At 36.5% G+C, this 27,506-nt stretch overlaps 3 protein-coding genes across 3 annotated transcripts; all 3 read left to right on the forward strand.

Annotated features, from left to right (window-relative positions):
• The first annotated feature begins 1,849 nt into the window (after positions 1–1,849).
• On the forward strand, positions 1,850–2,806 carry LOC101636991 (olfactory receptor 10AG1-like). Its single transcript, XM_004683492.1, has one exon. The coding sequence runs from the start codon at positions 1,850–1,852 to the stop codon at positions 2,804–2,806; it is 957 nt and encodes a 318-aa protein (XP_004683549.1).
• Positions 2,807–11,394: 8,588 nt separating this feature from the next.
• On the forward strand, positions 11,395–12,351 carry LOC101637220 (olfactory receptor 10AG1-like). Its single transcript, XM_004683493.1, has one exon. It carries the CDS (start codon positions 11,395–11,397, stop codon positions 12,349–12,351), a length of 957 nt encoding a protein of 318 aa, XP_004683550.1.
• Positions 12,352–24,768: 12,417 nt separating this feature from the next.
• LOC101637449 (olfactory receptor 10AG1-like) lies at positions 24,769–25,698 on the forward strand. Its single transcript, XM_004683494.1, has one exon. The coding sequence runs from the start codon at positions 24,769–24,771 to the stop codon at positions 25,696–25,698; it is 930 nt and encodes a 309-aa protein (XP_004683551.1).
• The last annotated feature ends 1,808 nt before the right edge of the window (positions 25,699–27,506 follow it).

Raw genomic sequence — 27,506 nt, forward strand, 5'->3', positions numbered from 1 at the left:
TGGTCTGTAAGCTCTGGAGAGACATAACTGAACTCGTATTATATGCCAATGTTATGATTACTATTACTACCCTTGGTATTTCACACCTTTTATTTAATATGCCCTTAACAATTCCATAAAGAACTACAATGCATAGCCCATATTGCCTGCCTACTTGACTACTTATTAAATAAACCCATGTCATTAAGCCAAACAATCTTTTTAGTTGTTTATCATAAGGAATAACTTGCAATGAAAATCCTACATGTCGGGAAGGTGATATAAATCTTGACATAATTGGGAAGAACTAAAATGGGAAATTAACTACCAAAAGGTGAAAAAGCAGGGGAAAATAAGTAACAGCTTAGAAGCAAAATTAGTAATGAAAGATCAGAGGCTAGTGAATTCAATTTGTATGACACTTTCTTTGCTACAAACCATCCGCTGCTCCTTGATCAGTTCATTGATATTTGTGAGCCATAAAAGGGAGCTATTACCTTGAGGGTGTTTAGTGAGAAATTACAGTCAGAACTTAGGTGTCTATGAACTGAGGTTGAAGGGATTTAGAACCAGGAGCACTAAGATGTAAAACATAGAAATTAGAATTTGTTCATCTGGTTGGAACTTGTGGGTGATCAGAAGAACTTGGTCCTAGAAAAAAAAAGGGAAATTGTATTTTCTAGGAAGAAAAGTGAATTTGGTCTGGGAAGTAGAGTACTTCCATACTCATGATAGTATGGATGTAGGGTTATGTGGCAAACCGTATGGGATTGTTTCACATAAGTGAAATATAAAATGCTTCGAAGGAAAGAACAAGAATTGAGGTCTTGCATTTAGCATTGTGCAGGATAGACTGAATATATTTGATCTCAAATAATTATTGAACAGATGATACAGCAAAATGTGTTCAGAAATCAGATATAGATATTATCTTATATACATATCTGCCATATATTGACTATATATTTATATATACGTTATGTGTTAACAATATTCTATCACAGAATGATTTCAAAATACTTGTATAAGTAATAAAAAGATGATCAAAATGTCACACTTCCCAGTTTGTCTAGAGTCATGTTTGAATGGTCACATCAAATTCTCTTATACTTTTTATTTTTCTTCGTTTTTGTCAAACTGTCTCATATACATAAAATGATGAACATACTCTTGAGACTTTAGCATTTGGAATAGTTGAAGCTGTTAAAATTTTGGGAGAACATGTAAAATTAAGTGTGTTGTTAGCATATTTCATCTAACTTTATTTCAAGGTCTGACTTGATGTGCTCCTGGGCCTTGCTAAGCACCTTATTTACAGTAGACAAAATTGGAGAGGGTCCACATTGGCTGAAGTGGACCCAGCAGTGGAGACTTACTGACCCCCTGTCCCTGAGCTGCCTTAGAAAAATCACAGAAGAACTATCAAGTACAATGTAGAAGAACCATAACGATGTAGCTGAAAAGGTACTAAGGTAATAGGAAAATAAACAGGAAACTAAAGTAAATAGAAATCACTTAAAAAAAAGAGGAAGCAAATCTTATTAGAAAAGAGGACATGTAACCTACAGCTGTTAGTAAAAAGGCTCCTGCTCTGTTTTGTTTTCATGTTATGAATATCTATTTTTTCTCACTCTTAAAAATCATCCACAAGTATTTTATATTTGAACAGGAATAACAGAGTTGCTGTTTTCATAAGCTGGCATTTTAGCATATTGGATTGAACTATTTTAGCAAACATATAAAATAATCAAGAAAAAATAGGTATTTATCCTATACCAGTAACTTTGAATCATTGACTTAATAAGTCACTCTTTCAGAAGGACCAAAGGATTGTACTGAGCTCTAGACCTGAAAAATATTTTGTCCATAGATGGAACACACAGGCCAACATTCCCCTCTGGGGAACCACACTACACTGGTGGAATTCATCCTCATTGGGTTTTCTGATGTTCCCAACCTTCAAGGATTTCTGTTTGGTACATTTTTGATAATTTACATTGTTATTCTTACGGGAAACACCCTCATTATCATCATAACTAAGGTTGATCCTTCCCTCCAGACCCCCATGTATTTTTTTCTTGGGAATTTTTCTTTATTGGAAATATGTTATGTGTCTGTCACTCTACCCAGAATATTAGCAGATCTTTGTAGACAAAATAGAAGTATTTCCTTTGTGACCTGTGCTTTTCAAATGGATATATTCGTTTCCTTTGGGTCCACTGAGTGCTTAATTCTCACTGCCATGGCTTATGACAGGTATGTTGCCATCTGTAACCCATTAATGTACCCTGTCATCATGAACCAGAGACTGTGTGTGCAGTTGGCAATTGCCTGCTGGATCACAGGGATTCTGGTCCCCATAGGGCCCACACACATGATTTTCTCCTCACCATTCTGTAAATCGAATGAGTTGAATCACTTTTTCTGTGACGTACCTCCTGTTGTTCAGCTTGCTTGTGGGGACACTTTCTTGATTGAGACAATTATCTATGTGATTACTACTTTGAATATCACTGTTCCTTTTTTGTTGATACTTGTATCTTACGGAAATATAATCTCCACCATCCTGAAGCTGCCATCAGCCACTGGGAGAGCCAAGGCCTTCTCCACTTGCTCTTCCCATCTCATTGTCGTGGTTCTATTCTTTGGATCCGGCATCAGTGTGTATATGGAACCTAAGTCCACTATCTCAACAGGAATTGACAAATACCTTTCCCTTTTTTATACCATCTTGATACCAATGTTTAATCCTATTATATATTGTCTGAGAAACAAGGATGTTATGATGGCCTTGAAAAAGCTCCTACAGAAGACAAATGTGTCTTGATCAAAACAATTCTTAACCTGTTTCATATTAAGATTCCATTTGTATGTTCTTCTGTTTAGCTAAGGCTCTGAATTACTTTGAATGTGTGATCACATATATTTTCTCTCAAATAACAAATAAATTGTACTTTTAAAATTTCAAGTTATCCCAAGTTTAATACAAGATACAGAAATATCTGAAATAATACATTGAAATCATGAAGTTTTTGCTGCTGTGTTTATTTTTTTAATAATTCTACACTTTTTTTTTTTTATAAAAATGACATCCATATAAGTATCTCAGGAATCAATACATTGTCTGAAACTGATGGGTATCCAAACTTGTGAAAAATAAGGGTGACTAATACATGTTTCATAAGTGATGTTTTATCTGCTTGTGAACATTATTGGCATTATAAAAACACAGATAGATGCAACATAAAGACGAATTGGAGCCCAACTGTGGGTGTAGTTAGCTTATTAATGAAGATGGCAGTCCATCTTTCTAATGCTTTCTTTGATGATTTGTAAATGAATAAATACCAGCAAGAACTGGGGTGCAGTCCAGAGTTGAGGAAGTTGATAGGATTCACCAGAGACAGAGTAGGGAGCTGAACAGGCAGATACATTGCAATCTATGGCTGAGTTGAGCAGCAGGAGGAACAGGAAGGTTCTGCTGTGCCAGTGGGTCTGTTTTCTGGCCATAGTCACAGTTAGGTGACTTCAGGGTGATAGCCTGAGGCTTACCCCTTGGGCCACAAGGGAGGCCTCTACATACAGGTTGTAAGTGAACATAAAAAGTATAAATGTTACGGTTTGAGAGGCATTTGAATAACTGAAAAAGAGTTTTATATAAAATGATTAATTAGTCTGTATTTTAGCCACTTTTTTTTTAAAGATTTATTTTATTTATTCATACAGAACTGGGGTACAGGCCAGTGATGTGGAGGGTGAGAGGATTCACCAGACACAGAGCGGGGAACAGAACAGGCAGATTGACGAAGTATACTGCTGAGGGGAGCAGCGGGCGGGTCAGGAGAGGTCTGCCTTGTCATGTGGTCACCTCTGGGGCAGGCGGGAATTGAACTCATGCAGAAGTGGCTATAGCTTCTTAGTGAAGTGCTTTAACCTGCTGCACCACCAGGGAGGGCCTTAGCCACTTTTATTGTATCGTAACATTCCCTGGAGACGAATACCAGTAATTAATCTTTACCTCAATTAAAAAATATATATAGGTTTTAAAGAGTAGGGAATAGCTGAATACATTCTTAATGAGAAAGAAAAGAATGCCTGAAGACACTGGATGTTACAGGTGCAAGGTTGGATAAAAAGCCTTCAGTTATCTCTGTTTTCCCATATTGTGTTTATTTTCTTCATGATCTGCTCTTGTAAACTTCTCATCACCAGCTTCTCCAGACTGCGATTCCTCTGCTGACTTTCTATGAGGTTCTTTCTTGTAAAGACACTTGTTTCCACTTTCACCCTTCCATTATTCATGTCTCATTTATTATCAGTGTTATTATGATATATTTTTAGTGTTGGCACATACATAGACTCGGGATCTCTCTTTCCTCAAATAAAATTCTAGTTTAAGGTAAAATCAAAGCATTGTCACCTCTAGAAATGCCTCATCCACAATGACATCAAAGCTCCATTCACACTGGGGGTATAGATAGTGTGAAGCTTCTGGCAGCAGCAATAGAGAATGAGTGTTGGTACACAGATACTCATGAATCATGGGTCAACACATGAGCATCAGAAGGTTAAATCCCTCTGAAAGATTATTAGTGTTTGTTGTTGAGTATTGTTTGAACATACATCTGAAGAAGTGTGAACCTAAATTCCAATATTGCAACCATAAATTTTACTGGTAGGATAGCAAAAAAGTATAATCTTAAATTTCTTTTTCACCTCTCTAAACTGGAAATGTGTTTTGAGGAGGAGGTGGAGGGAATAAGAGCGATTATACCTCCTGTTTCCAAAAGTAAAATGCACTGTTTGTGTGTGTGTTCAGGGAGTTAGGTCATTTGGAAGGAAGTCAATGCCAATAGTGTAGACTCTGCCTTGAGAAAATCTAGTTCCTCCTGCAAGATTTTTCTAATTTTCCCCTATGTGACTCAATGTTCAATCTAGATAAAATGTGCACTCATCTGGAGGGCAAAGACTTGTCCCCACGTCTCTGGGGGTGCCCCTAGGAGATGTGTCATGGAGCAGGTTTGCAGGGCAAGAGGCTGTTCTTGAGGTGCTCTCTTGCTACTTATTTAGTAATCGTGTACAAGCATGACTGATTCTGTGACAATGGTGGGAGAAGGAGGGTCCAAGGGAAACAGGGGCATTCATCTTATGGGGAGCAGGACTTGAAAAGGATCAAAGGGCTGTCAAAGAGTAACCAGTATTATAGGACACAGGGAACACGCTGGCAGTATGAACAGGGAGTAGTTCTCTTACAGGTGCAGTGAAATGGGTTCCTCCCAGGCCATCTGCAAGAATACTTATAATTAGTTAACATTAATTCTTTTCTTAACCTGTTTAATTCATCTTCCTCTTTTATTCACCACAAAAACACTCAATATTTTTGTCACCTTGTGGAAGAGGCTTTGAGTAGATATTCAAAGGAAGTGAACCATCAAACTGTTAGGAAAATACAAACTCCTATGTTGTGATATTATTCTAAGAGCCAAGAGATGGACACAAACCATCAACACATGATGAAAGGATAAAGACAATGGGGTATATGCTCTGCTGAATGAGTAAGCTACAGAGAAGGAAACCCACCCGTGCATGACAAAATGGGTGAACTTGGAGAAATAACCAACAAGGTGAACTCATGAACTAAGAGAAATAAACCAGATATAGAAGACAAGTACTAAGTGGTATCACTTATAATTGAGACCTAACAAAGTAAAAACAAATTATGTGGTTGGGGAGAAGATGTTGGTCAATGGGTACAAGCTAGTACCCATTGGGACGAGAGTCCCAGAACTTACTCCCCTGAGTGTGCACACTGTGCACACTGTGGAGACTAAACTAGTAAGACTATTGTGGAATTAAATTGCCAGTGTTATGAATTATCACCCAGAATTTTTTTTAAGATTTATTTATTTATTCATGCAGAACTGGGGTACAGACCAGAGATCCAGAGGGTGAGAGGATTCACCAGGGACAGAGTGGGGAGCAGAACAGGCAGATCAACTAAATAAACCGCTGATGAGAGCAGCAGGCGGGTCAGGAGAGGTCTGCCATGATGCGGATCACCTGGGGTGAGGGAGTGGGGATTGAACTTACACTGAAGTGGCTGAAGCTTGCTTGCAGTGCTGCGTCCTAACCAGATGCGCCACCAGGAAGGGCCCATCACCCAGAATTTTAAAAAGAAATCTGGTAAGTTATGAATATGTGAGTTGAACTGTGTAGGTTAACTACTCCATTGTCAAGATCTAAAGCATGTGGTCCTGAAAGCTGCAAAACGGAGGACTGGAAACATCCGTAAGGACAAGTTAGACATGAAAACACGGGGAGGACTGAAGCCTGAGGATGCTTCTCAGTCTCTGGCAGGTGCCAACTCAACTAGGAGACCCCAGAAAGGTGAGTCCAGGTAGATGGGGAAAAAAATCATGATTCTGTTACTTTACTGAAAACATGATTCTTGATGTTGAAAACGACAGTTCAGTCTTTGCATAAGAAAGTTCTGAAGCACGGTCTGTTAAGAACATTTCTTAAATTCTTTCAGGTTCAGTTCAGCATCCTTAGTGATGACAAAGTTGTGTGGGTATAGGAGAGAGAGAGAATGGCAACTGTTCTATTTTCTCAAGTGACTGGTTCAATATGGTAATGTTGAGAATGACAACAGAGAACCTGTGAGGACATAATGTCCATGTGAGGCATACAGCCACCTCTGTCAGGATGGGTGCCACACAGCCACTCTGCTTCAGCCTGATCTGGCCTTTACCATCCCCCACTGGGTTATTGTCTTTCCCCTCCCCAGGGGCCTCCTGCTTCTGCTCCATTCCATTGTAAAGTACATTGTGCTGTTTCATGAATTCCTTTCACTGACAGTTTTGTCCTTTCTCTCAAAGGGGGAAAAAAAAAATAACCCCGTACTATATGTGGTTTTGGAATTAAAATACCTAGTTATAATTGTAGTGTCTTCAAATTATTGTCCTTGACTTCTCTGTGTCCATGTCACTATTATTGGAACCAGAGGCTTTGAGACAAAAAGTTAATCAAAAAAGAGATGAATATCAAAGAATGGAAGGAAGCTAAATTATGTAGCAAAGTCAAATGGAAGGCATATTAGAGGGATAGAGTGTTGCATTTGAAATATTTCATTTAGTTGCAGGAATATTAGGTCACATTTCAGTCATTGGAATAAGGCAACCAATTTAAGAAGAGCACAATTCTAGCAGTCAAACTTTTGGCCCAACCTTGAGTTTGCAACGTTTTTCTATCTCCTGGAGAGCATCCTCATAGCAAAATTATTTATCGATATCTAATAAATAAGCATTGGATGCATGAATTAACAATTTACAAAGTTTAGCAAAGATACAAAGTAACAATAAAATCTGTCTATATATCTCTTACAGTTTTTAAAAAGACCTAAAGTCATATTCCAGTTCATGCTTTTCCCACAGAGAAAATTCAAGAGTCAGTGTACTAGCTCCTTGAGAGCTTCAATTTTTCCTATTTATGATCTTGTAGCTCATATGTTGATATGAGCAGAATACCTAAAAAAATACAAATAAAAATGCGTTTGATGAGCTCCAGAAACTTTGCAAGTTACACTCTTTGAGGTAAAGAAAAGGTGTTTTAAAGATGTAGATATGGTGTATTAGATTACTACATAGTTACACTTCCAAGTAAACACTTTGACAGGAAAGCTTCTAAATTAGAGTCAAATGGGAGTCTGTAGTCGCCAGAGCTGGCGTGGAAGGGCAGTAAGGGGCAGAGCAGTGGTCGGGGCGATGCCCCACAGTCCACATCCCCAGAGAGAACCGAACAGTCTCTGATTAAGCACAGCCCGGTGCTCTCCCGGTTACCGCCTGACACGCCGAGCTTGGAGTTTAAATGCAGCATGTCGGGAGTAACGCTGTACTCAGTGAACAAAGCACAATTTTCTACTAAGATTCACTGTGGATTTATGTGCACTATGATATCAGGGAACAAAAATAGTAGTTGAATTTTTTTACATGACAATAAAACCCAGAAATTTATATGCCCTAACACACTGCTTCTTATCAAAAGAGCAACACAGCAATTTCTCCATACTATGAATAAGGTAAGCCATGAATATTTACTGTGCTTATTTTAGCAAAATGTATATCTAATATTTACTTTATTATTTTATTGTGTATTTTAATAATGAGAATATACTCATTAAAATGACACTTCTTTCTTCTAATCATATTAATTTGTGATAAAGAACACAGAATTTGAAATATACACTACAAATGGAAGTAGAGTGGTATAAATGTTATAAAATAGACATGAGACAACTTGCGGTCCAAAAAAATGTCATATTTTGCAAAATATTACATTTTAAAATTACTTCACATTCAATGTTAAAGAGACAGCTCAGTTTTGCTTAAGTGTGTGGAGTGGGTATCAGTTACCCTGCTGAATGTAAGACCACCTGGGTCAGACCGCAGCTTCATGACATTGGGAAAGATACTGAACTCTCTATGTATCTGGTCTTTATTCAAGATGAGGAAAATAGCAGTAGATACTGTTTAGAATATAATAAGAAAATTTGGGGATGTTAATTAATAGTTTGGTTATAAATAATGAACATTGGAAAATTGCTAATATAAAAATATTTTCACTTAACCAGACAACTCCTTTTAAAAGAGAAAGTTGGTAAGGGGAAAACTCCACAGACAATATCACAACTGCCTATATATATATCCCTAATTTTTATGGAGAGTGTAGGTTGGTCAGAAAAGAAAATAAAGTGAACTTATATAAGATTTGAGTTAACATTTGACTGTCATTTTATTTGTATTTCTATAATATGTCTATTTTCATATCGTCAAAATACCAGATAATGGTATTGCTGAGGGAGAAACTAACAGTAAAAGTTCAGTCACCTCAGATGGTGTTTCTCTGCTGTGTCTTCTGGTCATCACACCCCACATGGCTCAATATTCCTGGCAAATCAATACTCTGCTCTTTCTTTCCTCTGACAGGTTGAAAATGTCTACTCCATGACTGGATAGAAAATGGGAAAACTTCAAAATGAAGAAAAGGTGTAGCAGTTAAATTATGAGAAGTACAATGGTCTTATAACAATACCTAATCTTTTAAGTAGCCCTGCTAACTAGATTGTGCCTCAATCTCAAAACATCTTCATGAGTAATGTTTTGATCATTCTTGTGTGTGTTTTAATTAAAGAAAAATAAGCACTTTTAATTTGAAAATTACCAGTTATGTTAAAATTTCAGTTTAAGTCTCTCACTATCACAGGCTTCAGTCAGTGAGCTCTGCAGTGAGTGGAGTCAGTGGGGATCAATCCAGTGACCATCATCAGGTGTTTAGAATAAATAGGGAAGATATGAGGACCTATTTTTCCTAGATTTTTTTTTATTTATTTTCATAAGCTTGAAAATACCAGCATGATCTATATCCTTGATATCTGACAGAATTTCAGAGTTACTTCTCTTCCTTATGAATGTGTCTCTCCTGCAAGACAGGTAACTCTCCCCACATAGAACAGCAGGTTCTAGGGTGACAGCTGACTTCCCTGCCTGATGTTACTCCTGGTCTATGTAAGCTCAGGAAAGACATAACTGAACTCATCTTATTATTGCGATTATTATTATCCTTGGGATTTCACAATTTTGTACTTGACATGAGTTAGCATTTATCTATAAGGAACTACAATGTAAATTACCTATTCCCTGCTGAACTGCTGTATTTATCAAACAAACCCATCTCATTATGCTCTTTTAGTTGTTCATTATGTGGTAGTTTAAAAATATCCTACATAAAGGGAAGGTATGAGAATTTTAAGAAGATATAAAATGGAAAAAATGAGTACTAAAAGGTGAACAGGAAAAAAAATAAATGGTACCCTAGAAACGGACAGATAATTGCAAGTCCAGGGAGAGTGCATTGGATTTCAATTTATAGGACACTTTATTTCATATCAAACATATGCTCTCCCTTGTTCCTTCCGTTGATATCTGTGAGTCCTAAAAAGGAAGTGAGCATGAGGGAGAGTTATCTTGAGGATTGTGCATTGAGAAATTGCAGTCAGAATTCAGGATTCCATGAACTGAACAGGAGGGATTAAAACTAGGGAATACCAAGAATTAAAACATAGAAATTAAGATTTGCTAATCTGTTTGGGAATTGTGCATGGTGATCAGAAGAAAATGAGAAATTGTAGAAAAAAATGAGAAATTGTATTCTCCTGGGAGTTTATGTGAACTTAGTCTGGGGAGAGGAGTTCTAACTCATGGCACTGTTGATTTAGGATTACTCAGCAATCTGTACAATGAGCATTGTTACATAAATGAATGATACAAAAGATGAATGGAAAGAACAGGAAGTGAGGTCTAGTGTAGTATAGGACAGGCTGAATATATTTGATCTGAAAACAATTATTGAACAGTGATTTAGCTAACAATTAGGCAATAACCATGGTGTTCAAAATTTGACAAAGAATTATATGTAAGAATTATATTTAAATGTCATATAATGTAATATATATTGACTGTATATTATATACACATTATATGTTATGAGTTGACAATGTTTATCACAGGATGATGTTAAAATTGCTTATATAAGAGCTGAAATGGTGATTACAAAGCAGACACTTTATTGAGTCAGGGTCATGTTTGAATTCCAGATCAAATTTTTTACACATTTTATGTGTAAACTATCTTGTCAAATTATCTCAAACATGCATAAAATATTAGCATACTTGTAAAGCATTAACATTTGGAGTATTCTAAGGCTTTTTTAAATTTGAGATTGTTACTAGTAAAAGCGTATTTGACTTCATATTCTAGACTTTATATGCTCATAGGACACAGTATGGTAATTTATTTCCAGTACAGATAACTGGAGAGTGGCCAAGTTGGCTGAAGTAGACCAGGCAGTACATTGACTGGCCACTTAAACTTACTGACCACCTGTCCCTGGGCTGCCTGTGAAAAATTCACAGGAGATACATCAAACATGATGTGAAAGATTGTAACCATGAAGATTGTAGGCAAGACAATAGAAAAGTAAGGCAAATAGAGAATATCTTAATAGGAATATGGGAGCATTTCTCATGAGAAAAGGGCCCTTGCAACCTAGAGCTGTTTGAGAAAAAGCTCCTTGTCATGCTTTGTTTTCATGTTATTATTACCTGTTTTTTCTTCTAACTCTTAAATATGTTTTTCAATAAATCTAAACATGAATAAGAATAGTGTTACAGATCTTGCATTGTGGCATTTTAGCATATTGGCTTGAACTATCTTAGCAAAAATAGAAATGAAACCAGCACAATTACTGGGTGTTTGTATTTGCCAATGTGTGTAAAATAACTGATTTAATATGTAGCATGATCCAGGGGGGGCAAAAGATTGAACAAGAGCTTTAAACTGAAAAATATTTTGTTCATAGATGGAACACACAGGACAAACTTCCCCCCTGGGTAACCACACTACACTAGTGGAATTCATCCTCATTGGGTTTTCTCATGTTCCCAACCTTCAAGGATTTCTGTTTGGTGTATTTTTTATAATCTACATTGTCATTCTTATGGGAAATAGCCTCATCATCACGATCACTAAGGTTGACCCCTCACTCCAGACCCCCATGTATTTTTTTCTTGGGAATTTTTCATTTTTGGAAATATGTTATGTGTCTGTCACTCTACCTAGATTATTAGCAGATCTTTGTAGACAAAACAGGAGTATTTCCTTTGTGACCTGTGCTCTTCAAATGTATATCTTTCTGACCTTCGGAGCCACTGAGTGCTTAATTCTCACTGCCATGGCTTATGACAGGTATGTGGCCATCTGTAACCCACTAATGTACACTGTCATCATGAACCATAGACTGTGTGTGCAGTTGGCAGCTGTGTGTTGGATCATTGGCATTTTGGTCCCCATTGTGCTCATCTATGAGATTTTCACTTTACCCTTCTGCAAATCTAATGAGCTGAATCATTTTTTTTGTGATGTACCCCCTGTTGTTCAACTTGCTTGTGGGGATACTTCCATGACTGAGACATTGATCTATGTTCTTACTACTTCAATTATCTCTGTACCTTTTGGGCTGGTACTTGGATCATATGGGAAAATAATCTCCACCATCCTGAAGCTGCCATCAGCCACTGGAAGAGCCAAGGCCTTCTCCACTTGCTCTTCCCATCTCATGGTTGTGACTTTATTCTATGGATCAGGTATCATTGTGTATATGGAACCTAAGTCCACTCACTCCTCAGGAATGGACAAATACCTTTCCCTTTTTTATACCATCTTGATACCAATGTTTAACCCTCTTATATATTGTCTGAGAAACAAGGATGTTACGATGGCAATGGGAAAGTTCCTGAAGAAATGGACTGTGTCTTGACTGCAACCATCCTTAATATTGTTTCTTATTTATCAGGTTTGAATTTGTTTTTACTTTGATTTTTCTAAGGATCTGAATTACTCTGAATCAATGATTTTATGTTTATATGTCAAAAAATAAATATGCTGAAATTTTACAAAATAATATTAGGTATAGAAATAACTGAAAAATCACATTAAAATCTTAATGGTTGTTATTGTTTTATTTAATGAATCTTGAGTAGTATCTACTCCAGGATCCATATAATATCTGAAAATGATGGACATTCAAATATTTTGGAAAAATAGCAGGTCTAACCATGATGTTTTATCTCCTTTGACCAGTGTTCATATTATAAATATACAGATAGCTGTAAAGGAAAGAAGGGTTGGTGCCCAATAACCTTAAGTGCAATAAGCTTATTTCAAAAGCTGACATTCCAACTGTATTTAAGATGGTTCCTCAGTCAGTTACCTATCGATGAACAAACACCTGCTAAATGGGGCATGATCACTTAATTCCAAATTCAATCTTCCTCCACAACACCACCCAAAACCTTCACTTTCATGATATTAATTTAAATAGCTTCATTATAATGTTTATATACAGGCTACAAGCACACAATTTGGATTACTGAACACAATTTTTATGGAATGTAATTAACTTGTTAGCTACATGTGTTTGTCACATTTGTTGACTCCCACTATTTTCTTGAGTAACTATCAATAATTATCTTTCCCTCTTCCTTTAAAATTTCAATAGGCTTTCATGAATAAAGAATAGAACATTCTTTAAATGAGAAAAAGGGATGTATGAAGAATACATAAGAATGTAAAGCTCCAATATTTGATTAAATCCCCTTTTTTCATCTCTGTTTTCCACATTGTTTTTCTTCACCCTGATCCCCATTCTAGGACCTCTTCTCACCAGTCTTGCTAGGCCTTGGGTTTCTCCCCTGTCTTTCCAAGAGTTCCCTTCCATAAAAAACAAAAAAAAAAAAACAAAAACTTTACCAACTTGTACCCTCTTACACTTTACACAATTTCTGAATCTCTCTGAAAATAAAATTCTAGTTTATGGTGAAATAAATGGAAGAACAAACTCAGGAGACAAATTCAAATTCTAAATAATATCCAAATCATATGAAATCCTGCTTTGCCTTTTGTCACAATGGAAGAGCTCATCAGGCCTGTGATGATTCTATCAGCAGCAAGAGGGAGAAACATTGGTGCACAGACCATCATGAATCCAGCCAGCAAACATCAGAGTTTATTTATTTATTTTTTTCTAAAAAGATTACTGGTGCTTTGGCATTGGGTGTAGTGTAGTAACATACATCTGGGCACTCTCTGCTTCAGCCTGATCTGGCCTTTGCCATCCCCCACAGGGTTATTGCCATCCCCTTCCCAGTACCTCCTGCTTCTCTTCATGTCAGTACTAATGTACATTATGTTAGTTCATAAATGACTTTCACTGACAGTTTAGTTCTCCAAATTATTGTCTCCGAGTTGTCTGTGTGTTATTGAAGCAAATTACTTATAGAAGAAGAGGAGGAGGAGGAGGGGGAGGAGGAAGAGGAGCAGGAGGGGGGGGTGAATTTGTTACTTGATAATATAAAACAGGAATGTTCATGACATAACACACTATTCCTATTTAAAAAGAGCAACAGCAATTTCTCCAAAATATACAAAAGATAAGAAGGTATGTATTGTGTTGAAAATGCAAAGTGTATTTTTAATATTTACTTTATTATTTTTATAATGCGTTTTTGAAATTCACTATACAAAGTCATTAAAATACACTCTTTTCTGGCCCTCCCTGGTGGCGCAGTGGGTTAAAGCGCAGCACTAAGAATGAAAGCCACTTCCGCATGAGTTCAATCCCTGCCTACCTGCCCCGGAGGTGACCACATGGCGTGGCAGACCTCTCCTGACCCGCTCGCTGCTCCCTTCATCGATCTGTCTGTTCTACACCCCACTCTGTCTCTGGTGAATCCTCTCACCCTCCGCATCTCTGGCCTGTACCCCAGTTCTGTACGAATAAATAAATAAATATTTTAAAAAAATACACTCTTTTCTTCTGATCATATTCACTTATGACATACAATGCTGAACTTGAACTTACTATAAAAGTTATAAAATGGACATGAAACACCTTGCCCTCCAAAAACAAAATTTACTACAAGTTTTACATATATTTTGTAGAATATTATATTGAAAAATCAGTCCTCATTGACTGTTTTAAGAAAACCATTCTGTTTGATTAAATGTGTGGAGTCGGCATCACCCTGCTGAGTTGAGGTCACCTGGGTCAGACCCCAGCTTCATGAGACTGGGACAGATATTGAACTCTCAAGATGAGGCAAATCACAGTACCTACTTTATTCAGAATGTAATAAATATGAAATTCGGTATGTTTATTAATAGTGTGTTTATATATAATGAATCACTGGAAAACCATTAACATAAAAATATTTTCATTTAACCAGACCTTTCTGTGCTGCACAACTGTGCCAGTTGCTGGTAAGAGAAAATTGGTAAAGGGAAAACTCCATAGAACTTGCTAAAACTGCCAATATATCCCTCTTTTTTGTGGAGAGAGTAGACAAACTTCAGAAAAGCAAATAAAGAGAACTTGGGATCTGTTGTCAATGTTATGTAAGATTTGAGTTAGACATATAAATTTAATTTTATTTGTGTTTCTATATGTCTCTTCTCATGGACTCAAATACCAGCTCCTGGTGCAGATGAGAGAAAAACTAACATTTCAGTCAGTTCTGATCATTTTCTCCAGTATGTGCTTCTGGATTTCATCCTGCATATAGATCAGTATTCCTGGCAAATCAATACCCTTCCTTGTCTTTCTTCTGATAGTTGGAAGATGTCTACTCCACGGCGGGATAAAAGATGAGTAAGCTTCAAAATGAAGAAATGGGGTATCAGTTAAATCATAAGGATAAATACAATAAGTACAACAATGATCATATAATGATGCCTACCAGAACCACTCCAGCATCTTTTAAGTTACTCTGCTGACTAGATTGTACCTAAATCTCAAATGTAATGTTCTTATCATTCCTGGATGTGTTTCAGAAAGAAAAATAAGCACATTTAATTCGAATTGGGTGACATTGCCAGGATATATTGAATTTTCAGTTTAAGTCTCTTAGTATCACGGGCTTCAGTCAGTGAGCTCTGCAGTGCCCTAGGGCTGAGTGAGGAGCCAGTGGGGATCAATCCAATGACCCATCAGCAGGTGTTATAAACCGCTCATCCGTGGAAGCCGTGGGCAGTGCTTTGGAATAAATAGAGGGGTACAAGGACCTATTTTTTCCTGGAATTATTTCTTTTCTATTTTCATAAGCCTGAAAATACCAACATGATCTATATCCCTGATGTCTGACAGAATCTGAGCGACTGTCACTTCTTTAGGAATATGTCTCTCCTGCAAGGCAGGTAACTCTCCCCACACAGACTGCAGGTTCTAGGGTGACAGCTGACTTCCCTGCCTGATGTAACCCCTGGTTTGTAAGCTCTAGAAAGATACAACTGAACTCATATTATATGCCATTATTGTTATTATTCTTAGCATTAGCCCTTAACACACTTTGTATTTATTATCCACTAAGAATTTATCCATAAGGAATTGCAGTACAGTTCCTATTTTGCCTGCCTACCTGATTATTTACGTGGTGACCTGTAAATAGAAAGGGAAACTGTATTCTCTAGGCAGTTAAGGTGACTTTGGTCTGGGAGGTGGAGCTAATTCCTACACATGCTACTGTGGAAAGAAAGAACAGTTGGGTTGGATTCTGACAGGGCAGGACTGACTGAACATATTTGATCTGAAAGTAATTATAGAACATATAACTTAGCAAGGGTGTATAATGTATTTGGAACTGTTCATAATTCAGATATGGATATCAAGATATATATTTCAAAAGTATATATTTTATGCACACAAGTATCACATATTGTCTATATTTTATATGCCACAGAGATTAATATTTCATCTCAGGAAGAGATGCTCATATTAGAGATAAAAAGATGAAATTATCTTATACTTTTTCTTCTTTTTCGTCAAACTGTCTCATAGAGGTCTATAATTATAAACATACCCCTAAAGCATTAACATTTGGAATATATTTAGAGTTGATAAAATTTGGGGAGAACAAGATAAAATTTTACTTTACATTCTAGACTTTAAGTGCTACAGGGCATGATAGAGTAAATTATTTCCAGGAGATATAGCTGGGGAGTCGCCAGGTGGGCTGAAGTGGACCAAGAAATGGAGACTCACTGACCACCTGCCCCTCGGTTGCCTGAGAAAAATTCACAGAGAAACATCAAACGCAATGTAAAAGAACATAAAGATTATAACTGAGAAGGTGCTAGGCAAAAAAAAAAGAAAAAGAGTGAGACAGCAGAAAGGGGAAGAAAAAGGTGAGACAGCAGAAAGGGGAAGATTCTCATTAGAAAAGAGCCTTTGTAACCTGCAGTGGTTTGTAAGAGGATCCTGTCATGCTTGTTTCATAGTATGATTCTCTCTCATTTTTCACTCTAGAAATGATCCCTTAATAGTTCTGAAACTTGAGCAGTACAAATAGAGATACTGTTTTCATAATCTGGAATTTTAGCAACTTGGGTTGAGATAGCTTAGCAAAAATATAAAATAGACTAGCAAGAAAAATAGGTCTTTATCCTGTAGCAGCAGTTTTGAAATAATCAATTTAATATGAGCACTTTCAGGTGGGCTAAAGGATTGAACTGAACTCTAAACCTGAAAATTATTTTGTTCATAGATGGAACACACAGGCCAAAACTCCCTCCTGGGGAACCACACTACACTGGTGGAATTCATCCTTATTGGCTTTTCTGATGTTCCCAACCTTCAAGACTTACTCTTTGGTATATTTATGATAATCTATCTCTTTATTCTTATGGGAAATAGCCTCATTATCATAATAACTAAGATCGATCCCTCACTCCAGATCCCCCTGTATTTTTTTCTTGGGAACTTTTCTTTTTTGGAAATATGTAATTGTCACTCTACCCAGATTATTAGCAGATCCGTGTAGACAAAACAGAAGTATATCTTTCCTGTTCCTTTCAAATGGATATATTTGTTTCCTTTGGATCCACTGAGTGCTTAATTCTCACTGCCATGGCTTATGACAGGTATGTTGCCATCTGTAACCTACTAATGTACCCTGTCATCATGAGCCATAGACTGTGTATGCAGTTGGCAATTGCCTGTTGGATCACTAGGATTCTGGTCCCCATTGGGCTCACACACAAGATTTTTTCTTCACCCTTCTGTAAATCCAATGAGTTGAATCACTTTTTCTGTGATGTACCCCCAGATACTCAACTTACTTGTGGGAACACTTTGATGATTGACACAATTATCTATGTGATTGCTACTTTGAATATCACTGTTCCTTTTTTGTTGATACTTGGATCTTACATGAGAATAATCTCCACCATCATGAAGCTACCATCAGCCACCGCGAGAGCCAAGGCCTTCTCCACTTGTTCTTCCCATCTCATGGTCGTGACATTATTTTATGGATCAGGCATAATTGTGTACATGGAACCTAAGTCCACTCACTCCTCAGGAATGGGCAAATACCTTTCCCTTTTTTATAGCATCTTGATACCAACGTTTAACCCTATTATATATTGTCTGAAAAGCAAGGATGTTATGGTGGCCTTGAGAAAGCTCCTACAGAAAGCATATGTACCTTGACTCAGAACTATTCTTAAACTGTTTTGTATTTATCAGGATTCCATTAGTTTTTTGTTTTGTTTTGTAAAGCTCTGAATTATTCTGAATGTGTGATCTCATATATTAAGCTCTCAAATAATAAATAAATTTTAATTTAAAAAATTAAAATTATCCCAAAAAAATTAAAATTATCCCATACTTAGATCAAGCTACAGGCATACCTGAAAGAATTCATTGAAATCATAAAGTTTGTTAGCATTGTTTTCTTAAATGGTTTGGGTATTAGCTACACATTCTTTATAAAAATACTGTTAATATATGTATCTTTGGAATCAACATGTTGTGTAAAAACGATGGATATTCAACTGTGTTGAAAATAAGGTTGACCAACAGCACAGCTTAAACTATTGATAATTATCTGCTTTTGAACAATTTTGCATTATAAATACACAGATAAATGTCACAAAAAGAAGGATTGGAGCCCAACAACCCTTGGTGTAGCTAGCTTATTAAAAAAGCTGACCTACTATGCTTCTAATACTTTTATTGATGATTCCTCAGCCTATTACCTAATGGTAAACCGACATATGCTAAATGGACACACTATCTTAGTTCCAAAATTTGATTGTCCTCTACAATGCCACTAAAGTTCCTCAACAGTCTTGATGTTAATTTAAATAGCTTCATTATAATTATATACACCATTTTTATTTTATTTTGAAATATTTTTTATGCATACAAAATGTAGGATGCAGACCAGTGGTGTGGGAGGTGAGAAGATTCACTAGAGGGAGAGTAGGGAGTAAATTAGGTACATATACTGAGATACACTGCTGAGGGGAGCTGTGGGTAACAAGAGAGATCTGTTGTGCCACTTGGGTCACCTCCCTGGATGGGAAACAAATTTAGGCCCCTAAAGAGTTAATAGCACTGAGATTTAAACCATAGACCACCAGAGAGGCCTGTATATACCAATTTTAAGTGAACATAAAAGTTCACTTAAAAAAAAGTTATGAACTGACACACATTTCAATAACTTAAAAAATAACTTTTACGTAAAACGATTAACTTGTATGTGTTTTTCACTTTTATTGTCTCCTAATATTTTCTGGAGGTGAATTATTTTTTTTACTGAATTTTATAGAATTTTATAGGTTTTAATGAGTAAAGAATAGCTGAATATTCTTTTAATGAGAAAAAAATGAATGCCAGAAGGATACATTTGAGTGTTAAAAATTACAAGGTTGGACCCTCCCTGGTGGCGCAGTGGGTTGTGGCCCAACACTAAGAAGCTAAAGCCATGTCAGCACCAATTCAATTTCTGGCCTGGCCAGGAGGTGATCTCACATGGCGCAGCAAACCTCTCCTGACCCGCCCACTGCTCCCCTCAGCAGTGTATTGCGTCGATCTGCCTGTTCTGCTCCCCACTCTGTCTCTGGTGAATCCTCTCACCACACCTGCACCTCTGTCCTGTACCCAGTTCTGGATGCACGAATAAATAAATCTTTTTTTTTTTAAAGAATATTAAAATGAACTATAATTTCCTCAAGAAAGTTAACCTGTTCCACTTTTACCTTTCCCCCAAAGTCAGAAAATACTGAAATTGCTCACTTTTCTACTGTTTCAGCCATTGACTCTAGTTTCAGTATTTAGGTCCACAGCTTTGCATTGTAGCCCCTTAGAGGATTACAAAACAACTAACAAATTAATGCAAGGATACATTTAGAAGGAAGTAAATTATGTACATAAAATATATTCTTTTTAGATGACAAAGTTTAAAAATGCATTTAGGGAAAGCAAAAATTGTAGTATGTAGTATCTATAAAAAATTGATAAATTTTAAGTGTGAACATTAACATTGATGGGACCATTTTCAATAGAAACCAAGCAGGCTCTGAAGAGAAAACGCATTAGCTTTATTGCTTAAAGAAGAGGAAGAGCTTTGGGCAGTACCAAGAACATTTGTTACAGTATAGGGGTAAGGTGCTGCATTTGAATCCTTCTACTTGTTTGCAGCAGTAGTAGGTTACTTTTCATATAGTATCACTGACCGACTCAATTTAACGAGGAGTAGGATTCAAGCAGTCAAATTGGTGATCAATATAAGGGTTGCAAAGGTCTTTGTGTCTCCTGAGATCATTGTTCAGAGTTACATATTTATTGATGCCTACTAAGTCAATATTGAGTGCATGGAATAATAATTTACCAAGTCTGTCAAGAGTCACAGCAACCATAATATGTGTTCTACTCTCTTAGTGTTTTATATAACCCTTAATATGTTTTCTTTTTCTTTTCATTTTTTTTAAGATTTATTTATTTATGCATACAGAGCTGGGGTACAGGCCAGCAGTGCAGGGGCGGTGAGAGGATTCATCAGAGACAAAGTGAGGGCAGAACAGGCAGACCGACCAAGTACACTGCTAAGGGGAGCAGCAGGCGAGACAGGAGAGGTCTGTTATGCCATGTGGTCACTTCCAAGGCCAGGGATCGAACTCACACTGAAGTGGCTGTGGCTCTTTTGCAGTGCTGCGCTTTAACCCACAGAGCCACCAGGGAGGGCCAATGTGTTTTCTTTTTCAAAACTTTCCATGGAGAAAATGTAAGACTCAATGCACTATGTCCTTGTTAACTTCATTTTTTTCTTTTGTAAGTCCCTGAAATTAAAGATAAATTTTATGCTGTACTGAACAATGAGCAGATGTCCTTAATACACACACACACACACAAACACACACACACTCTGTATGTTGCATGAGCTCTAGAGACTTTCCAAGTCACATTCTTTGAGGTAGAGCAATAGTGTTTTCCTAAATAATAAAATGTCATGTGTAGTTTATAGTACAATGTTAACACCATGAAGGAGTCACAAAAGATGACTGTACTCCCCAGAAGGGAATGGAGGGAGAGCCAGGGGCAGAGCAGTGGTCAGGGGCCGGTGCCCCACAGCCCACATCCCCAGAGAGAACCGAACCGCGTCTCTGATTCAGCCGGACAGCCCTGTGCTCTCCCGGTTACCGCCTGACACACAGAGCTTGGTGTTTAAATGCAACATGTCTGGGCAGCACTGTCCTCAGTGAATAAGGCTTAATTTCCTTCCTATGCTTCACTGTGGATTTAAATGAAATATAAAATATGAAATCAGGAAAGAATAATAGTTGTTGAATTGTTACTTGATAATAAAATCCAGAAATCTCTATATAAAACATTATTCCTTTCAAAAGATTTTCACAAAGATTTCTCCATAATAGCCACCAGGTAAGCAGAAATTATTTTGCCCCAATTATTTTCTGATAGTATTTAAAAAAATATTTTCTTATGTTATAGTGATTTTGAAATTTAGAATATATATTCAATAAAACAGCTTTTCTTTCCTCGGATCATATTCCTTTGTGAGATAAAGCTCTGAACTTGAAATATATACTATAATTGTATGGGCAGTAGTTAAGAGCTCTTGTAAAAAGTTTTGTATGCTGAGTTTACTTGTATTTTACAGAATATGATATTCAAAATATCACTTTTCATTAAATGCTTTAAGAAAACCATTGAGTTTGGTTGCGTGGAGTCAGCATCACCCTGCTGAGTATGAGGTCACCTAGATAAGACACCAGCTTCTTGACCTTGAGAAAGATACTGAACTCTCTATTTATCTGATATTTTTTTTTTTGCAAAATGTAAATAATAATTGTAGCTACGTTATTCAAATGTAATGAATGAGAGCTTTCTGTAGTTTATTAAAAATGATAAACTATTAATCTAAAAAATATTTTCTAATAACCAGCAGTATAGCTATGATAACTTTTGTTGAGATAGAAAATTGATAGAGGGAAAACTCCATAAACCATATGAAAACTGCCAATATACCTCTCCACTAATTTTGGTGGAGAGAGTACGTCAATTCAAGAGTAGGCAAATTGTCAGATAAATTATCCTAGAATATGATCTCAATATTATAAACATTTGTTTGTTAAATTTGTCTTTATATTTTTATGTATAATCTCATATATTCAAAATAAAAGATACAAATAGAGAAGAAAGAAAAACTAACAGTAAAAATTCAGTACATTCAAATGTTTTTTTTTTCTCTAATTTTTGCTGCTGGTTTAGTATACTAATTTGAAGATGTGTTTTCCTGGCAAGTTTGTATGTACCCTGTTCTTTCTTTCCTCTGATAGGCTGGAAAATGTTTACTCCACTACTGAATGTAAGATGACTAAATTTCAAAATGAAAAGAGGGGATGTCAGTTAAAATTATAATGAGAAGTAGAATAAGGATGATAATGATCATGGAAAGATACCTAATGGAACACAAATGCACCTTAAAAGTTACCCAACTAAATAGATTGTGTTACTAAACTCTGAAACCACCTCCTTGAGTTACATTCTTATCATCTCTGGTATGTCTTCAAGCACAGAAGATTAAACTCAGCCAATTTGAATTGGGTTATATTACTAGAATTTATCAACTTGTATTTTAAATTCATTTAATATCAAGGCCTTTGGTCAGTGAGCTCTTTACTTAGGGCATGTCAGTGGAGTAAGTCAGAATCATTCTCATGACATTTCTGCAGGTGTTTATAAACCACTCATGCACAGAAACCTTGTACAATCATTTGGAATCAACAGGGTGAGGATATGAGGGTCTATATTTCCTAAATGTTTTCTTATCTATTTGCATAAAGTGATAACACCAGCATTTCTGTGATGCTCCTCAAATGTGACAAAATCTCAGAGTGGCTGTCAATTCCTTAGGAACGTGGCCCTCTTGTGAGAGAGGCAACTCTCCCCACTTAGCACTGCAATGTCTAGGGTGACATTTGACTTCCCTACCTGACTTTCCAACTGGTCTGTATGTGCTGTGAAGACATAACTGAACTCATATTATATGCTAAATTATTATTACTATTACTATTATTATCCTTGACATTTAACACAATTTTTATTTAACAGGCACTTCGCATTGACCCATAAGGGACCATAATGTATATTTCACATCGTCTGCCTACCTGATGTTTTTAGTGAAAGAAATCCATTTCATTTACCTAAATATTTTTTATTTTTTCATAAGGGATATCTTATAAAGAAAATACTACATGCTGGAAAGGTAATATCAATCTTGACAAATTTGAGAAGATGTAAAATGGGAAAATGACTATCCAAAACTGAAAGATGGAGAAAATAAATGACATCTTAGAAGCAAAGACCAGGGAGGGCCAACACAATGAATTTTAATTTATAGGATACTTTATTTCATATAAAACACCCCTTGTATCCCTTGATCCTTTGGTTGGAAAAATTGAGTCCTAAGAGGAGATGAGCTATGAGGAGCCATCATCTGATGCTGTGTGGTGAGAAGTTACAGTCAGAATGCAGGATTCCGTGAACCAAGGAGGAAGGATTAATACTGGGGCATACCACGAAGGAAAAAGTAGAAGTTACAATTTATTCATCTGTTGAGGTCTGTGAGTGAATAGAAGATCTTGGTATCTTAGAAAGAAATGAAATTGTATTCTCTAGGAAGTTAGGCTTAATTTGGTATTGAAGTGGAGTTAGTTCCAAACACATGGAAAAGTGAATTTAGGTTTATGGGGAAATTGTACAATAGGCATTGTTTCACATAAATGAGTGGTACGGAGGTAGGGTGGACACTAATCAAAGTGAGATCTAGCATTTAGCTCAGTGCAGGACGGACTGAATATATTTGATCTAAATATATTTTTGCTTGCAGTGTATTGTATTAGGCACTCTTCAGAATTCAAATATAGATATTTAAGTATTTATTATAAAAGCATATATCATATGCAAATATACCATATATTAACCATATAAAATGTGCACATCATTTATTTTTATCTAAAATATTACATCACAGAATGCTATACAAATACTCACATTGGAGAGAAGAGGTTGATTACATTGGTGATTCCATTAGTTGAGGGGTATAGTTGACCATCCTGCTCAGGTCTCATAATTTCCTTTTTCCTCTTTTTTGCCAAATTACCACATAGATGCATAAATCTACTGGTGTACACTTAAGATGAAGTTAAAATATGGAATACACTTAGAGCTGTCAAAATTTAGGGGGATGATGGTAGAATTAAGAATATTACTGGCAAAATCATACTTTATTTTGAAATCATACTAGACTTTATGTGCTCATAGGATGTGCTAAGGTACATTATTTCCAGGACAGATAGCTGGGGAGTGTCCAGGTTGGCTGAAGTGGACCAGGCAGAAGAGACTTACTGATTTCTCACCCACTGGTCTGTAGGTGACATGAGAGGAATTCACGGGAGAAAGATAAAACACACAAAGAAAGGACCATAAAGATAGCAACTGAGATAGGCAGAAAAAAATAGAAGATTAAGGCAACCAGGCTACCTCTAGTGAGAGCCTCAAACACCTAGAGCTGTTTGAGAAAAAAGCTCCTTGGATGATTATCTGATTTTTCTTCTTATCTTAAACATGAGCCTCTAAAATAGGCAGAAAGAATGCAGTTTCTGTTTTCACAATATGGAATGTTAGCATGTTGCATTGAAATATCTTAGCAAGAATATAAAATAAAACAGCAAGAAAACTGTTTTTTTCTTTTGCCAATGGTTTGAACTCATTGACTTAATACCAACACTTTTCAGGTGGGCCAGAAGATTGAACTGAGCTCTAAACTGAAAATTATTGTGTTTATAGATGGAATACAAAGGGCAAAATTCCCTCATGGGGAACCACACTACATTGGTGGAATTCATCCTCATTGGGTTTTCTGATGTTCCCAAACTTCAAGGATTTCTGTTTGGTACATTTTTAATAATCTATATTGTTATTCTTATGGGAAATGCCCTCATTATCATCATCACTAAGGTTGATCCTTCCCTTCAGATCCCCATGTATTATTTTCTTGGAAACTTTTCTTTTTTGGAAATATGTTATGTGTCTGTCACTGTCCCCAGATTATTGGCAGATCTTTGTAGACAAAATAGAAGAATTTCTTTTCTGGCCTGTGCTTTTCAAATGGATGTTTTTGTGATTTTGGGAGCCACTGAGTGCTTAATTCTCACTGCCATGGCTTATGACAGGTATGTTGCCATCTGTAACCCATTACTCTACCCTGTCATCATGAGCCATAGACTGTGTGTGCAGTTGGCATCTGCCTGTTGGATCACTGGGATTCTGGTCCCCATCGGGCTCATCTACAAGATTTTCTCTTCACCCTTCTGTAAATCCAATGAGTTGAATCATTTTTTCTGTGATGTACCCCCAGTTGTTCAGCTTGCTTGTGGGGACACTTTGATGATTGAGATATTGATCTATGTGATTGCTACAGCAATTATCAATATTCCTTTTTTATTGGTCCTTGGATCTTATGTAAAAATAATCTCCACCATCCTGAAGCTACCATCAGCCACTGGGAGAGCCAAGGCCTTCTCGACTTGTTCTTCCCATCTCATGGTTGTGACTTTGTTCTTTGGATCAGGCGTCATTGTGTACATGGAACCTAAGTCTACTCAATCAACAGGAATGGACAAGTACCTTTCTCTTTTTTATACCATCTTGATACCAATGTTTAACCCTATAATTTATTGTCTGAGAAACAAGGATGTTATGGTGGCCTTGGGAAAGTTCCTACAGAAATGGACTGTGTCTTGACTGAAATCCATTCTACAATTATTATTTACCAAGTTTTCATTTGTTTTTTCCTTCATTTTTGCTAGGTTTGAAATACTCTAAATAAAAGATATTACATATTCATCTCTAAAATTAATTCAGTTGTAATTTTAAATAATAAAGTTATCCTAAACTCAACAGAAGGTATAGAAATTTCTGAAATAACACATTTTTAAAAAGACTTATTTATTTATGCATACAAAACTAGGGTACAGGCCAGAGGTGCAGGGCAGTGAGAGGCTTTACCAGAGACAGAGTTGGGAGCAGAACAGGCCGACTGACAAAGTACACTGCTGAGAGGAGCAGTGGGCGGGTCAGGAGAGGTCTGTCACGCCATGTAGGTCACCTGGATGTGGGAGGGACTGCACTCATGCTGAAGTGGCTTTAGCTTTTTATTGCTGTTCTTTAACCTGCTGCACCACTAGAAAGGGCCCTGCAATAACATATTTTAATCATAATTATTGTTGCTGCTTTTTTAAATGTTTCTTGATATTATTTACATGTTCTTTATATTCTTTATACAAACTTGTGCTCACTTTTCTATCCCCAGAATCAATATATTGTTTGGAAATGATCAGTATCCAATTGTTTTAGAAGTAGTGTGACAAGTAGCAAAGGTTTAATTAGTGATATTTTATCTACTTCTGATCAATATTTACAATCATATAAATAGACTTGGAGGAAGGCTTGGAGCAATCCTTAAGTGCAGTAACTTATTAAAGAAGTTGTCATTCCATATACTTTTAGTATGGTTCATCAGCTAACTACCTAGTAAGAGGCAAATTTATCCTAAAAGGGCATACTTTCTTAGTTACGAAATTCAGTCTTCTTCTACAGTGCCACTTAAATCCCATCACATTCATTATATTAATTTACATAACTTCATTATACCTCCAGAGTACAGATTTTAAATATAAAAAGGATAAAAGTTATGGGGTGACAAACATTTGAATAACTGGAAAGAAGGGTCATGAAAAATGATTAATTTGTTAGTTGTACATGTTTATCACTTTCACTGCCTCCCTCTTTTACTATTCAAGCAATTGATTCTAGTTTCAGCATTTAAGTTCAGAACATATTCTATACTTTCTGAAAGACTGCAAAACCACTACTTAGCAAAGTCATACAAGGACACATTTTTAGCAGGCAGTATATAAGAAAACTCACAGTGCATTTGAAGGAAGAAAGAAATTAATGTCTATAAAATTTGATTAATTATAAGTATGAAAGTTGACATTGATAGAAACCTTTTAAATAGAAGCCAGGCAGTCACTGCGGAGAAAGCACATTGGCTGCATTGTTTAAATACAGGAAGGGTTCTGGGATGAACCAAGGGCACTTATTATTTTGGAAGAAAAAAGTGCTACATTTGAAATATTCCACTTGTTTGCAGGAGTATTAGGTTACTTTCCATACATGTTAACAAACCTACTCAACCTTTCTGCTGGACACAAGTCAAGACTCAGTTTACTGCCTCCTAGTTAAATTCATGTTTTTCTTATATGTGACCCTGTAACTAAAAATAAATTATATGCTGATGTGAGGAGAGAACCTTAAACATACACGCACACACACACACACAGTATGTTGCATGAACACTAGAGACTTTCCAAGTTACATTCTTTGAGGTAAAAAAAAATGGTTCTTTCCTAAATAATAATATGTCATACGTAGTTATAGCACAAATTTAACACCATGAAGGTGCCAGATAGGACTCTGTACTCCCCAGAGCTGGAGTGGAGGGAGAGTCAAGGACAGAGGAGTGGTCAGGGGCTGACACCCCACAGCCC

The sequence above is a fragment of the Condylura cristata genome, unplaced genomic scaffold (genome assembly GCF_000260355.1).
Source record: "Condylura cristata isolate star-nosed mole 26May11 unplaced genomic scaffold, ConCri1.0 scaffold00015, whole genome shotgun sequence".
Taxonomy (NCBI): domain Eukaryota; kingdom Metazoa; phylum Chordata; class Mammalia; order Eulipotyphla; family Talpidae; genus Condylura; species Condylura cristata.